This window comes from Ornithorhynchus anatinus, unplaced genomic scaffold (assembly GCF_004115215.2).
Source record: "Ornithorhynchus anatinus isolate Pmale09 unplaced genomic scaffold, mOrnAna1.pri.v4 scaffold_264_arrow_ctg1, whole genome shotgun sequence".
NCBI lineage: Eukaryota > Metazoa > Chordata > Mammalia > Monotremata > Ornithorhynchidae > Ornithorhynchus > Ornithorhynchus anatinus.
Window position 1 is genome coordinate 3,974,760 of NW_024396743.1, and position 13,661 is coordinate 3,988,420.

Sequence of the window (13,661 nt, forward strand, 5' to 3'; positions counted from 1 at the left end):
GGCGCTGGACCTCGGCGGAGGGAGGCGGGCCGAGAGACGCGCGGGGGTCCGGCGCCTAGGAGACCGAGGGCAGGTCGCTTTCGCTCGCTCGCTCGCTCTCGGGCCCGGTGGGGCTACGCTCCGTCCCCGGCTGGAGCGGGCTGTCCGGGGGAGAAACCGAGAGACGGGGCCCCACCCGACGGAAAGGCTTGGCGGACGGGGGAGACCGAGGCGCGGGGGGCGGGGGGGAGGAGGGGGTGTCTATCCTGTCTCCCCGTGACCCCCACGGAATCTGTTTTTCTGTTACACGGTGCTCTCCCCACGCTCAGTCCGGTGTTTCGCACCCAGTCGACACTCAATGAATACGACCGTACGAATGAACGAAGCGCTCGGTTGTCGGGGATCCTAGAGAGGCAGCATGGCATAGAGGAGTCAGGAGGTCGTGGGTTCTAATCCCGGCTCCGCCGCCTGTCTGCTGTGCGGCCTCGGGCAGGTCCCTTCACTTCTCTAGGCCTCAGTTCCCTCAGCTGGAAAATGGGGATCGAGATTGTGAGCCCCACGTGGGACGGGGACTGGGTAATCCCCTCAGCGGTCAGTGCGTGCTCGGCACGTAGTAAGTGCTTAACAGACGCCGCAGTTAAATAAATAAGAATTATTATTAGGTTGGCGGCGCGGCCGAGTGGAAAGAACCAGGCCCGAGAGCCGGAGGATCCGGGTTCTAATCCCGGCTCTGCCACTTATCTGCTGTGTGACCCGGGGCGAGTCATCTCACCTTAACTCGCACTTAGATTTATACCCTTCATTCCCCGCTCGGCCCCCCCGGCGCTTACGTCCGTAACCGTAACTTATATGATTCCGTTTAGAATCCACGTATCGTGCATCGCTTATATTTGATGTCCGTCTCCGACCCTAGACCGTGAACTCGCTGCGGGCAACGAATGCGTCTACCACGTCCCCTCGCGTTGCAGTCCCCCAAGCGCTCAGTACGGTTCTCGGCACACGGTAGGCGCTCGATAAGTACCGCTGACTGACCGATTGCCTTCTCCCGTTCCCTCATCTGCAAAAACGGGGATTCAATCCCCGTTCTCCCTCCCACTTAGACCGCGAATCCCCCGCGGGTGGTCTTCGAGCTACCCCGGCGCTCAGCCCGGTGAACGGCACCCAATAAGTGCCGAGCGGAGCCCGTCATCGGGCGGGGGACGGGCCCTACCCGTTGCCGGATTGGCCGTTCCGAGCGCTTAGTACATCGCAGTCGCTCAACAGATACTCCCGAATGAACGACGGCACGACGATTAGCCCCACCTCCTCCGGAGAGAAGCGGGCAGATGAGGGTGCGAGGGCGTCTCCGCCGGAACGTCGTCCCGGGGAGCGATTCCGGATCCCGCACGGTCAGAGGGATCGCGGTCTGGGTTTAGGAAAGGCCCCAAACCTCCTCCCGACGGTTGCCGGGACACCGCGAAGGGTCGGGGCGCGGGAAGAGAGGTACGGAGAAGTTAACGGGGCAGGAATTTGTTCCAGGAGGAGCAGAAGGGATAGGCCGGCTTCCGGCAGGCGGAAAGGAAGGAAGAGGCCGCGCGGGATGGCTGGGGACTTCCAGCCAGGAATTGCAGAAGCCAAGAGCGGCTTGGAAGGGTTTGCGGCTAGATGGGTTCGTGTTGCCTCCTGGTGGTGGCTGCCTTCGGAGCTCCCTCCCTCTACGAAACTGGATGGGCTGATTATTACTGTTGTTATTATTACCGTTATTATTCTATTGGTTAAAGCACTCACTCCGTATCAAGCACCGTTCGAAGCGCTGGGGTGGATACACGTTAACCAGGTCGGACACAGTCCCGGTCCGCCGTGGGGCTCGCGGTCCATAACCCTCGCCCACTGGGGCTATTATTATTATTCTTATCGTCATCAATAGCGACGACGATAATAATAATATATTTGCTAAGCGTTCAGTTCCGGTCGAGCACCGTTCTAAGCGCTGGGGTGGATACACGTTAACCAGGTCGGACACAGTCCCGGTCCCCCGAGGGGCTCGCGGTCCAAGCCCCTCGCCCACTGGGGCTATTATTATTATTCTTATCGTCATTAATAACGACCACGATAATAAGAATATATTTTGTTAAGCGTTCAGTTCCTGTCGAGCACCGTTCTAAGCGCTGGGGTGGATACAAATGAACCAGGTTGGACACAGACCCAGCAGTCCCCCATAGGGCTCGCAGTCGAGGACGCTGGCCCGCCGGGGTTATTATTATTAGTAGTACTAATAATAATATATTTGTTAAGCACTTATTTCGTATCAAGCACTGTTCTAAGTACCGGGGTAGACAGAAGTTAACCGGGTTGGCCGCAGCGTGGCTCAGTGGAAAGAGCCCGGGCTTTGGAGTCAGAGGCCGTGGGTTCGGATCCCGGCTCGGCCGCTCGTCAGCTGTGTGACCGTGGGCGAGTCGCTTCACTTCTCTGGGCCTCAGTGACCTCATCTGTAAAATGGGGATGAAGACCGTGAGCCCCATGTGGGACGACCTGATTCCCTTGTGTCTACCCCAGCGCTTAGAACAGTGCTCTGCACGTAGTAAGCGCTTAACAAATACCAACGTTATCATCATCCCACATGGGGTTCGTAGTCAAAAACCTGGCCCGATGGGGCTATTATTATTAGTCTTATGTTTTGTTTTGTGGTCTGTCTCCCCCTTCTAGGCCGTGAGCCCCTTGTCGGGCAGGGATCGTCTCTGTCTGCTGCCCAGTTGTACTTTCCAAGCGCTTAGTACGGTGCCCGGCGCGGAGGAAGCGCTCGATAAATACGACTGAACGAACGAATGAGAAGGAAGGAGGAAACAGGAGGTCGAAGCGACCGTTCAGTGGATGAGTTTGAGGGGAACTGTCCGCCGAGCTGGGCGGAAGAAGCGTTTTGAAGCCGCGGGGAGGCACCAATTTCACTCCTCCGTCCCGTCGTACTTACCGAGTGCTTACCCCGTGCAAAGCGCTGTACTGAACGCTTGGGAGAGCACGCCGTAACAACAAAGAGAGCCGTTCCTGCCCACGAGAAGCTCGCGGTCTAGAATTTGAGCAACGCAGCCTAGCTGAAGGTTTCTCGGAGGAACAGAAGAGCGGCGGACCCGACGGGGGGGATCGGTCCGCTGTGAACGGAAGCTTCGGCGTTTGGAGAGGCGAAAGTGAAAAGGCGCTGCAGAGAACAGACGCCACGGCACCGAAAACGGTCGCCTTTTCACGTACGCGGGGCCCGTTGATCTGCCACGCCTCCTCTAGCGCCAACCTACCCGCCGACCCCTCAGCGACGTCCTGCCTCTGGCCCCGATCTCCCTCCCTCTTCGTACACGGAAGACGACGGCTCTTCGCACAGTGCTCGGCACGCAGTAAGCGCCCGACAGATACGACCGAATGAAATATCCGAGTTGGATCTACCATCCCCGAACCCTTAAGTCTTCGGACAGAGTGACGATTTCCTCCGTTTACCCATTCTGGACTTCGCTTCCGTGAATGAATTCGAAGCGACACCCGGGTGGGGGGGGGGGGGGGCCTGGGAGTCAGAGGACCTGGGTTTTAACGCCGGCTCGGCCCCTTCGTCCGTGACCTCGGATAAGTCATTTCGCTTCTCCATTTCCACCTCTGTAAAATGGGGGTTCGTTCCCTCTTCTGTAGACCACTGCGTCCTCTGTGGGACGGGGATTCGGTCTGACCTGCTTAGTAGAGCGCTCAGCCCTTAGAACAGTACTTGGCGCGTAGTAAGCGCTTAACAAATACCATTATTATTATTATTATTATTATTATTACAGGGCTTGGCGGTTTCTGCAGTACTTGCTTAAATGCTTGCTGTGTGCTGCGGTAGATGGAAATAATCCAGTTGGACCCAATCCCTGTCCCGCCCGGCGCTCACAGAGGACGATTTAATCCCCATTTTACGGACGAGGGAACTGACTTGTCCGAGGTCACGCGGCAGGCGAATGGCAGAGCTGGGATTAGAACTCGGGTCCTCCTCTCACCCAGGCCTGGGTTCTATCCACTAGGCCACGCTGCTTCCCATTTAACATTTAATAATAATAATAATAATAACGGTATCTGTTGGGCGCTTATTATGGGCCAGGCGCTGCGGGGGGGGGGGGGGCTCACGGCTTTAATCCCCATTTTCCCGATGAGGGAACTGAGGCCCGGAGAAGTGAGGCGACTTGTCCAAAGTCACTCGGCTGACCGGCGACGGAGCCGTTTGAGCGTCCAACGGATGTTGATTCTCCTCACGGGTGACGGCGAAGAAACGACGAGGGAAGAGGGCGACGGACCGGAAAACGTAACCGGGCGCTGAAAACAGCAGATGGAGTAGCACGGAAGAAGGATGATCTTCCCACTGCTCGGGTGTGGGAGGGAATGTCTGTCACGCTTCGGTCAAGCGGTCTCCCTTCCTGGAAGGAGCCCGGGCCGGGGAGTCGGAGGTTCTGGGTCCCGATCCCGGGCTCCGCCGTGTGCCCGCTGAGTGACCTCGGGTAAGTCAGCGTGGCTCAGTGGAAAGAGCCCGGGCTGGGGAGTCAGAGGTCGTGGGTTCGGATCCCGGCTCGGCCGCTTGTCGGCTGTGGGACCGTGGGCGAGTCGCTTCACTTCTCTGGGCCTCCGTTACCTCATCCGTAAAATGGCGATTAAGACCGTGAGCCCCACGTGGGACGACCCGATTCCCCTGTGTCTACCCCAGGGCTTAGGACAGTGCTCTGCGCATAGTAAGCGCTTAACAAACACCAACATTATTATTGTTAAGTCACTTCCCTTCCTCTGTGCCTCAGTTCCCTCACCCCTCATAGACTGTGGGACAGGGCCTGGGTCCAATCTGCTTTTTTATCCCGGGCGTCAGAAGGCCGCGGGCTCCGCTTGTCTGCTGTGTGACCTCGGGCTGGTCGCTTCGCTTCTCTGGGCCTCAGTTCTCTCATCTGGAAAATGGGGATTGCGGCCGGGAGCCCCGGGTGGGACGGGCACTGCGTCCAACCCCATTTGCTCGCGTCCACCCTAGTGCTTAGGACGGTGCCTGGCACCTAGTACGTGCTTAACCAGTACCACCATCACACTGACCATGTTGACGATGGCATCTGTGAGGCGCTTAGCACGGAAGCAGCGTGGCTCGGTGGAAAGAGTCAGGGGTCATGGGTCCGACTCCCGGCTCCGCCACTCGTCAGCTGTGTGACTGCGGGCGAGTCGCTTCACTTCCCCGTGCCTCCGTTCCCTCGTCTGTAAAATGGGGATTAACCGTGAGCCTCACTTGGGACGACCCGATCACCCTGTATCTCCCCCAGCGCTTAGAACGGTGCTCCGCACATAGTGAGCGCTTAACAGCTACCAACATTTTCTTTTTTTTATGGGCCAAGCACTGTTCTAAGCGCGCGGGGGGGCAGGGGTACGAGGTTGTCCCCCGTGGGGCTGACAGTCTTCATCCCCCTTTTACAGATGAGGTCACTGAGGCCCAGAGTAGTGAAGCGGGTGGGGGTATTGCCCTCCCACCCACCCCCGCCCCGCTCCTTTCTGCCCCAGCTCAGAGCCTAACGAGCAGAAATCTGGCCACGAGGGGGCACCGGGCCCATTTTCAAGCCTGGGTCCTTAATAATAATAATAATAATAATAATGATAATAATAATAACGATGTTGGTATCTGTTAAGCGCTTACTATGTGCGGAGCACCGTTCTAGGCGCTGGGGGAGATACAGGGTGATCGGGTCGGCCCCCGTGAGGCTCACGGTTAATCCCCATTTTACAGACGAGGGAACGGAGGCCCGGAGAAGTGAGGTGACTCGCCCCACGGTCACCCGGCTGACGAGTGGCAGAGCCGGGAGTCGAACCCGCGACCCTCTGACTCCGAAGCCCGGGCTCTTTTCCACTGAGCCACGCTGCTTCCTTCCACGATAAGGGTACTTATTAAGCGCTAACTCTGTGCCAGGGACTGTACTGAGCGCTGGGGGGGTCAAATCAGGTTGGACCCAGTCCCTGTCCCCGACGGGGCTCACGGTCTCTAACCTCATCACCCTCCTCCAAGCGGCCTTCCCTGACTGAGCCCTCCTTTCCCCTCCCTTCTCTGTCACCCTTGCCCTTATTAATAATAATAATAATACCAAGAATAATTACGGTATCTAAGTGCTTACTATGCGCCCAGCTCCCGTCTAAGCGCTGGGGTGGATACAAGGTAATCAGGTTGTCCCATGTGGGACCTGAAAGGGTCCTCACCTGTTTTTCTTTCTTTCTCTCTGTTTTTCTTTGAAGCAGCGTGGCTCAGTGGAAAGAGCGCGGGCAGGGGAGTCAGAGGTCACGGGTTCTAATCCCGCCTCTGCCGCCAGTCAGCTGTGTGACCTCGGGCAAGTCACTTCACTTCTCTGGGCCTCAGTGACCTCATCTGTCCAATGGGGATTAAACCCCTGAGCCCCACGTGGGACGACCTGATCACCTCGTATACTCCAGCGCTTGGAACGGTGCTTTGCACATAGTAAGCGCTTAACAAACACCACAGTTTATTCTTTCTAAGGGAGAGAACCGTGACCCCCCCCCCCCCGAGAGCCTGGGAGGCCGGGCCTCTCTCGAGCGTCGAAGCGGCGGGGACCGCCTCCATTTCTCCCAGCTTCCGTCCGGCCCCTCGGGGCCTCGCTGCGACCTGAAAAGCCAGAGCGCGGCCGACCTCTGCACCCGGGGAGAGCCGACAAACTGCCCCGCTCACGAGAAGCAGCGTGGCCTGGCGGCTAGAGCCCGGGCCCGCGAGTCAGAAGGGCATGGGTCCCCATCCCGGCTCCGCCGCTGGTCTGCCGCGTGACCCTGGGTGAGTCCCTTCACTCCTCTGGGCCTCAGTTACCTATGTGGCGGAGCTGGGATTAGAACCCAGGTCCGGTGACCTAATAGTAATTATTATTCTAACAACAAGATCCGTTCCCGCAGCGATCCCGGGAGAGTACCCTCTTAGCCCGTAAAGTCCTTCTTTTCTGGTATTCGTTAAGTGCTTACTACCGTGCTGAGCGCCGGGGTGGATACGAGCAAATCGGGATGGACCCGGTCCCCGCCCCACGTGGGGCTCACGGTCTCGATCCTCATTTTCCAGACGCGGGAGCGGAAGGACAGAGAGGTGAAGTGACTCGCCCACGGTCACACAGCGGACACGTGGCGGGGCCGGTCTCTCGTTGCGGGCGGGGGATGTCACTCTCTGCCGTCGTACCGTCCGTTTCCAAGCGCCCAGTTCGGAGCTGCGCACGCGGCAAGCGCTCAATAAATACGACTGAAGAGAATGAATGAATATCTAGCGGGCCCCGCTGCTTCTCTTGTAGACAGGGATCGTGCCGCCCAACTCTACTCCTCGCCCAAGCGCTCAGTCCGGGGCTCCGCCCGCAGGAAGCGCTCGATAAATAATAAACGATGATAATAAATCCCACGGATCGGATGGGGGTTTTGCCTCGCCCCGAGGAGCCCCTCCTTACCCGGTCCCGCGCCGCGGTCAAGGCCCGCATTAATTCCTCCGCTTTCTGATCCTGGGTCCTTTCCATGCTCTCCCAGCGGTTCTGCCAATCCAGTTCGGCCTGTACTTCGGCCCGCTCGAGGCCTCGTTCCCGCTCCAGTGCTCGAGACAGTCGCTGCTCGTACCTGGCCATCGTGACGACGGTACTGCGTGAGCGCGTACTGTGGGCCAGGCACTGTGCTCGGCGCTGGGGCGGATCCAAGCGAATCGGGACCCCGTCCCCACGTGGGGCTCCCCGTCTCGATCCCCCGCTTTCCGGATGAGGGGCGCGGAGGAGCGAGGGGACTGGCCCCAGGTCCGAGGGGCGGCGCCGGGATTAGAACCCGGGCCCCGCTGGCTCCCGGGCCCGGGTTCTACCCACCGGGCCGCACCGCTCTCGGCTCCGGCCGACGGACGAGCGACGTCGCGGCGTGGCGGGGTGGAGCGTGGCCAAGCGGAAAGAGCGCGGGCCCGGGGACCGGAGGCTCTGGGTTCCGATCCTGGCTGCGCCCGGGGATCTCGGGCACGTCACTTAACCTTCTCTGCGCCTCAGTTCCCTCATCCGTAAGACGGGGATTGAGACCGTGAGCCCCACGTGGGCCGCGGGCCGTGTCCGACCTGGTCTCTACCCCGACGCTTGCGCACCCAGCTCGGCTAAATGAACAGAGGAGTTCTGTGATTATTAACGCGTCAGGTGACCCGCCCAAGGTCACACAGCAGGCAGGCGGCGGAGCCGCGGTGAGAAGGCGGGTCTCCCCAGTCCCGGCGCCGGGCTCTTCCCACTGGGCCGCGCTGCCTCCCCGGCCTTTCGGAGCCGCCCCACTGTCGTTCCTAATTTCAGCGATCCCGGCGGCCGTTCCTCTTTTGGCCCGCCGTGCGGAGTGAGGTTCCGGACGGGGGCCCTCTCCGCATATAGAAAGCTATCCGGCCCGTAAAGGCCCCGTGGCTCGGCCTTCCGGAGCCCGGCAGGGGGTCGGGAAGAGGGGGAGGGAGGAAGGAGGAAGAGAGGGAGCGTGGCCGGCGCGCAGAGGCGCGCCAAGCCCCGGCGCCCCGAGCCGGCAGCAGCCGGATGGCTCAAGTGAAAAACGAGAAGCCAGAAAGTGGAAATCTGGGAAGCAGCGGGGCCCTAGAGATTGGAACCCGGGCCCCGAGAGGAGGCGGGTTCCAATCCCGGCTCCGCCACTCGACTGCCGTGTGACCCGGAGCGAGTCACTTCGCTGCTCTGGGCCTCACCTGCAAAATGGAATTTGAATGCTTATAATAATGACGACGGTATCCGTTCGGCCCCTTCTCCGTGCCGAGCCCTGTCCTAAGCGCCGGAGTAGATGCAAGGCGATCGGTCCCTTCCCGCGTGGGGCTCGCGGTCACGTTCCCCGTTTCGGGGATGAGGTAACTGGGGCGCAGGGAAGTGAAATGACTCGCCCGAGGCCACACAGCAGATGAGGGGCGGAGCCGGGATTGGAACCCGTGACTCCCAGGCCCGCGCTCTAGCCACTAGGCCCCGCCGCCTGTGTCCTCCCTCCCACTTCGGGCTGCGGGCCCGACGTGGGACCCATCTCGTATCAGATCTCCATCCGAAGCGGGGCGGCCTAGCGGACAGAGCCCGGGCCCGGGAGTCAGAAGGACCTGGGTTCCAATCCCGGCTCCGCCACTCGTCCGCCGCGTGACCTCGGGCGAGTCGCTTCACTTCTGGGGGCCTCGGCGACCTCACCCGTAAAAGGGGACGAAGGCAGTGAGCCCCCCGTGGGACCGGGGCCAACCCCATTGCTTTGGGCCGACCCCAGCGCTCAGCACAGTGTTTAGCGGGTAGGAAGCGCTTAACGTCTTAATCCCGACTCGGCCCCTCGTCAGCTGGGTGACTGTGGGCAAGTCACTTCACTTCTCTGTGCCTCAGGTCCCTCATCTGTAAAACGGGGACGAAGACCGTGAGCCTCACGTGGGACGACCTCATTCCGCTGCATCTCCCCCAGCGCTTCAGAACGGTGCTCTGCACGTAGTAAGCGCTTAACAAATACCAACGTTATTATTAACAGATACAACCGTTGTTATTATCCCCATTGTCAGAGCTACCCCAGCCCTCAGTTCCGGGCTCGGGATTGTGCTCGACAGATACCGGAGTAATGATAATTAGGATGATTATTATTAAAAGGACGTTTACCTGTCGATGTCCTGCTGGAGCCCGAGCAGGTGAGCCTTGAGGTTCACCTCCTCTTCCTGCAATCCCTGCACCTGCAGGTCCTTGGAAACGATCTCCTTGGACATCTGAACAACCTGGGCATCCCGGCTGGATTTCACGGCCGCCACCTCTTCCCGGAGTCTACCAGGAGGTAACCGAAAGAGAGGAAAACCGCCCCCCCCCCCAAAAGAGGCTTCGAAGGGGCTCGTTCCACAGACCGATTAATCGATGATATTTTCGAGCCCCTGGCGGGTGCAGAGTTGTGGGCTGAGTATACGGGAGAGTACTCGGGAAGACCTGTCTGCTGGGTGACCTTGGAAAAGTCACTTGCCTTCTCTGTGCCTCGGTTCCCTCATCTGGAAAATGGGATCAAGACCGTGACCGCCCCCCCCCCCCCCCGGTGGGACAAAGGATCGTGTCCACCTTGATTTGCTTAGTATAGTGCCTGGCACATAGTAAGTGCTTAACAGATACCACCATAATCCTAATAATAGCTATTATTAGTCACTTTTTGGGTCCAGTCTCTAATTGCATCCGTCTCGCACCTACCCCAACCGATCAGTCGGTGGTATTTATCGAGCGCCGACCGTAGGCGGAGCGCGTACTGAGCGGTCGGGGGGGGGGGGGGTGCTGGACATCGGAGTCGGGAGACACATTCCCTCCCCGTTAAGGAGCTCCCAGGGTAGAGAGGGAGGCAGACGTTAAAATAAAACGGCGGATATGGGCGTAAGTGCCGTGGGGCTGAGGGTGGGGGGAATAAAGGGTACGAATTAAGTGCGAGGGGGAGGCGAAGGGGAGAGGGAGGAGGGGAAAAGGAGGCTTAATTGGGCCTCTGATTAATTAAAAGACTCTCGGAGATGTGGCTTTGACGACGCCTTCCAGGTGGGGAGCGCGGCCGTCTGTTATATACGGAAGGGGAGGGCGGACGGGAGAAAGGGTTGGGCGACGGTCCTCGGTACAAAATAAGCACTTCCCCAATTAATAATAACAGTTAATTGCTTCTCTCCACTTCCCGGGAGGCAGGCTGGGCTAGGTAATCATAATCGTTGCGGTTTCGGCTAAGCGCTTACTCTGCGCCGGGCGCCGTACGGAGGGCTGGGGTAGATGGAGAGACCGCCTGGCTAGAGAGGCAGCGCGGCTCAGCGGAGAGAGCCCGGGCTCGGGAGTCGGAGGTCGTGGGTCCTAATCCCGGCTTGTCAGCTGTGTGACCTCGGACGAGTCACTCCGCTTCTCCGGGCCTCCGTGACCTCATCTGTCAAATGGGGGATGAAGACTGTGAGCCCCACCTGGGGCGGCCCGATGACCTTGAATCTCCCCCAGCGCTTAGAACAGGGCTTGGCACACAGTAAGGGCTGGACAAACAGCAACGCCATTATTGATATTATTTAAAACCTTACCGGAGGCCCGGGGATTAGATGGGAGACTACCAGGCTCGGGCTCCACCACCAGGCCCGGTGCTCGTTAGGGGCTTCCTTTGCGCCGGGCACCGTACTAAACGTCGGGGGAGATACAAGTGGATCGGGCCGGACGCAGCGTGCGGCCCACGTGGGGCTCACGGTCTTCATCCCCGGTTTCGCAGATGAGTAACCGAGGCCCAGAGAAGTGAAAGGGAGTTGTTATTATCAGGAAGAGACATGGCATTTATTATCCCCATGCCGGCGTTGGGCCCAGAGGGCGCGGCGGACGGGGACGGGCTGTGACGGCGGGGAGGGGTGGGAGCGGAGGGCTTACCTGGCGATGGCAGCGTCCTTCCGGCTCAGGACGTCGGCCTGCCTCCGCCGGGCCCGGCGCTGCTCCGTCTCCTGGCTCTCCCCCAGCGCGCGCAGCCGTCGGACCTCGGCCTCCAGCTCCCGCACGCGCTCGGAGAGGCCCGCCTCCTTCTCCCGGGAAAAGCGATCCAGCTCCTCGTGCCTGGGGCCCCGAAGGAAAAGCGGGCGCGGGGATGGCGGCGGGGGATAAGGGCTTTACCGCGTGCCACCCTCTCTACGGAGAAGCGGCCCGTTGGGGTGGAAGGAGCGCGGGCCCGGGCGTCACAAGGACCTGGGTTCCGATCCCGGGTGACTTTGGGCGGGTCACTTAACTGCTCTGGGCCTCAGTTACCTCATCCGGCAAATGGGGATAAGAGCGTGAGCCCCACGTGGGACAGGTTCTGTGTCCAACCTGATTAATCGGTATCGCCCCCGGCGCTCAGAACACAGAGAAGCAGCGTGGCTCAGTGGAAAGAGCCTGGGATTGGGAGTCAGAGGTCATGGGTTCGAATCCCAGCTCCGCCACTTGCCAGCTGTGTGACTGGGGGCGAGTCACTTAACTTCGGTGTGCCTCGGTTCCCTCATCTGTAAAATGGGGATTAACTGAGCGTCACGTGGGACAACCTGATTACCCTGTATCTCCCCCAGCGCTCTGCTCTGCACATAGTAAGCGCTTAACAAATACCAACATCATTATTACCTGGCACGTCCTGAGCACCTAACGAGTACCCTACTTACTATCATTATTAGTATTCTAATACGTTCCCCAGGTATTATTAGAAATACTCACTTCCTTTGAAATATTTCTTCCTCCTTTTTCTTGGTCAGCTCTAGGGAGTGGAGCTTCCCCTCTAACTGCTTTATCCTGAAACGATCAAAGTTGGAGGAAGAAGGAGCCCGTGGCGCGAAGCAGAGCTACCGGTCCGTCCCCTCGGACCCCCGGGGCCGCCGTTCGGAGGGAAGCCCCTCGAGGAAGGCCCATCTCCCCCGTGAGGCCTTCCCTGCCCAAGCCCCCCTTTCCCCTTCTCCCGCTCCCTTCCGCGTCGCCCCGACTCGCTCGCTCCCTTCATCCCCCGCTCCCAGCCCCACGGCGTATCCGGACGGGGCGCGAGGTGGTACCGGGCATCTTTCACAGCTGCGAGATTCTTCATTTCCCAGTCTTTGCCCTTGACCTCTTTCTCCAGTTCCGCAGCGGTCGCTTCGGCCACGCGGAGCGATTCTTCCGCCTTGATTCCCGCCTCTCTCGCGGCCTCCAGCTCCTTGTTCAGCAGTTTTACCTTTTCGGGGGAGAACGAGATTCGAAACGAGGGAGTGAATATTAAGATTGGACTCTCCCAAGCGTTCAGCAGAGTGGTCTACACATCGTACGCACTCAATAAATACCACTGACGGACTGAAAGTCCTTAACGAACCCCTTAGCCGTACTTATGAGCCTGCTGACCCTCAAGGCAGGAGAGATTTTATCCTGGACCGCTCCATGCTGTAGAATTTTGCCTTTTGGGAAATTTGGTTTTTTAGCAAGTTTGAAGACGTTTTTTCCACTGCATTTAGTTTGGGGTTTTTTTCTGTTTCTTCCTCAGAGGGCGAGATCTCGATTTGCAAAACCCACCTGATGAAACGTCACAGAGTCAGGAACAGACAAGAACGAGTCAGGAGTGAACTGGCCCGAAACTTCTTGCCTTACAATTGGGAAATCTTGGAAAGAGAAAATAAATCTTACTTGTTCAATTAAAAAAAAAAAACAAAACCCAGAACGAATTAGAGCACATTATGGAAAAGAACAAGTAGAAGCCAGTGGAGGAACAGGATGAGGCAGGGATTTCTGCAAGAACCAAAAGAAAAACATGAAGAACTCATAATCCCCCCACCCCCAATTTTGCGACGCACTGTCCTACACGGCATCTCCGCACCCTTCTGTTGACTTCTGGGTTTGAATTTTACAGCTGATGTGACGCCACTGATTTCGGTGAGGCACATTTTAAAGGACTGCCATCACACAATTGGACCATCGTGTGAGACGGGCAGACGCCCGACGGCTATCGCCCCATCTCCCTCCTACCTCTCCTCCCCACTCTCCTTGAGCGAGTTGTCTACACCCGCCTTCTCAAGTTCCTCTCCGCCAATTCTCCCCTTGACCCCCCTCCAATCTGCTTCCGTCCCCTTCGCTCCAAGGTCGCCGACGAGCTCCTTCTTGACAAATCCTACGGCCTCCTCTCCATCCTGATCCTCCTCGACCTCTCGGCTGGCAACCGACACCGTCAACCATCCGCTTCCCCCGGAAACGTTATCCAACCTCGGCTTCGCCGAC

At 58.9% G+C, this 13,661-nt stretch overlaps 1 protein-coding gene across 3 annotated transcripts in view; it reads right to left on the reverse strand.

Annotated features, from left to right (window-relative positions):
• The window catches only part of CCDC57 (coiled-coil domain containing 57), a 68,501-nt gene that overhangs the window by 44,118 nt on the left and 10,722 nt on the right, over positions 1–13,661 (reverse strand). For 2 of the 3 annotated variants that reach the window (XM_029057046.1, XM_029057048.2), the window contains exons 5-8: positions 12,473–12,630; positions 12,144–12,218; positions 11,337–11,516; positions 9,588–9,746 (exon numbers count right to left, since the gene is read on the reverse strand). In XM_029057046.1, the coding sequence (XP_028912879.1) occupies positions 9,588–9,746; positions 11,337–11,516; positions 12,144–12,218; positions 12,473–12,630 (572 nt within the window). Of the gene's footprint in view, positions 1–7,412; positions 7,576–9,587; positions 9,747–11,336; positions 11,517–12,143; positions 12,219–12,472; positions 12,631–13,661 lie in introns of all 3 variants that reach the window. The other variant, XM_039911044.1, reaches the window with a different exon arrangement.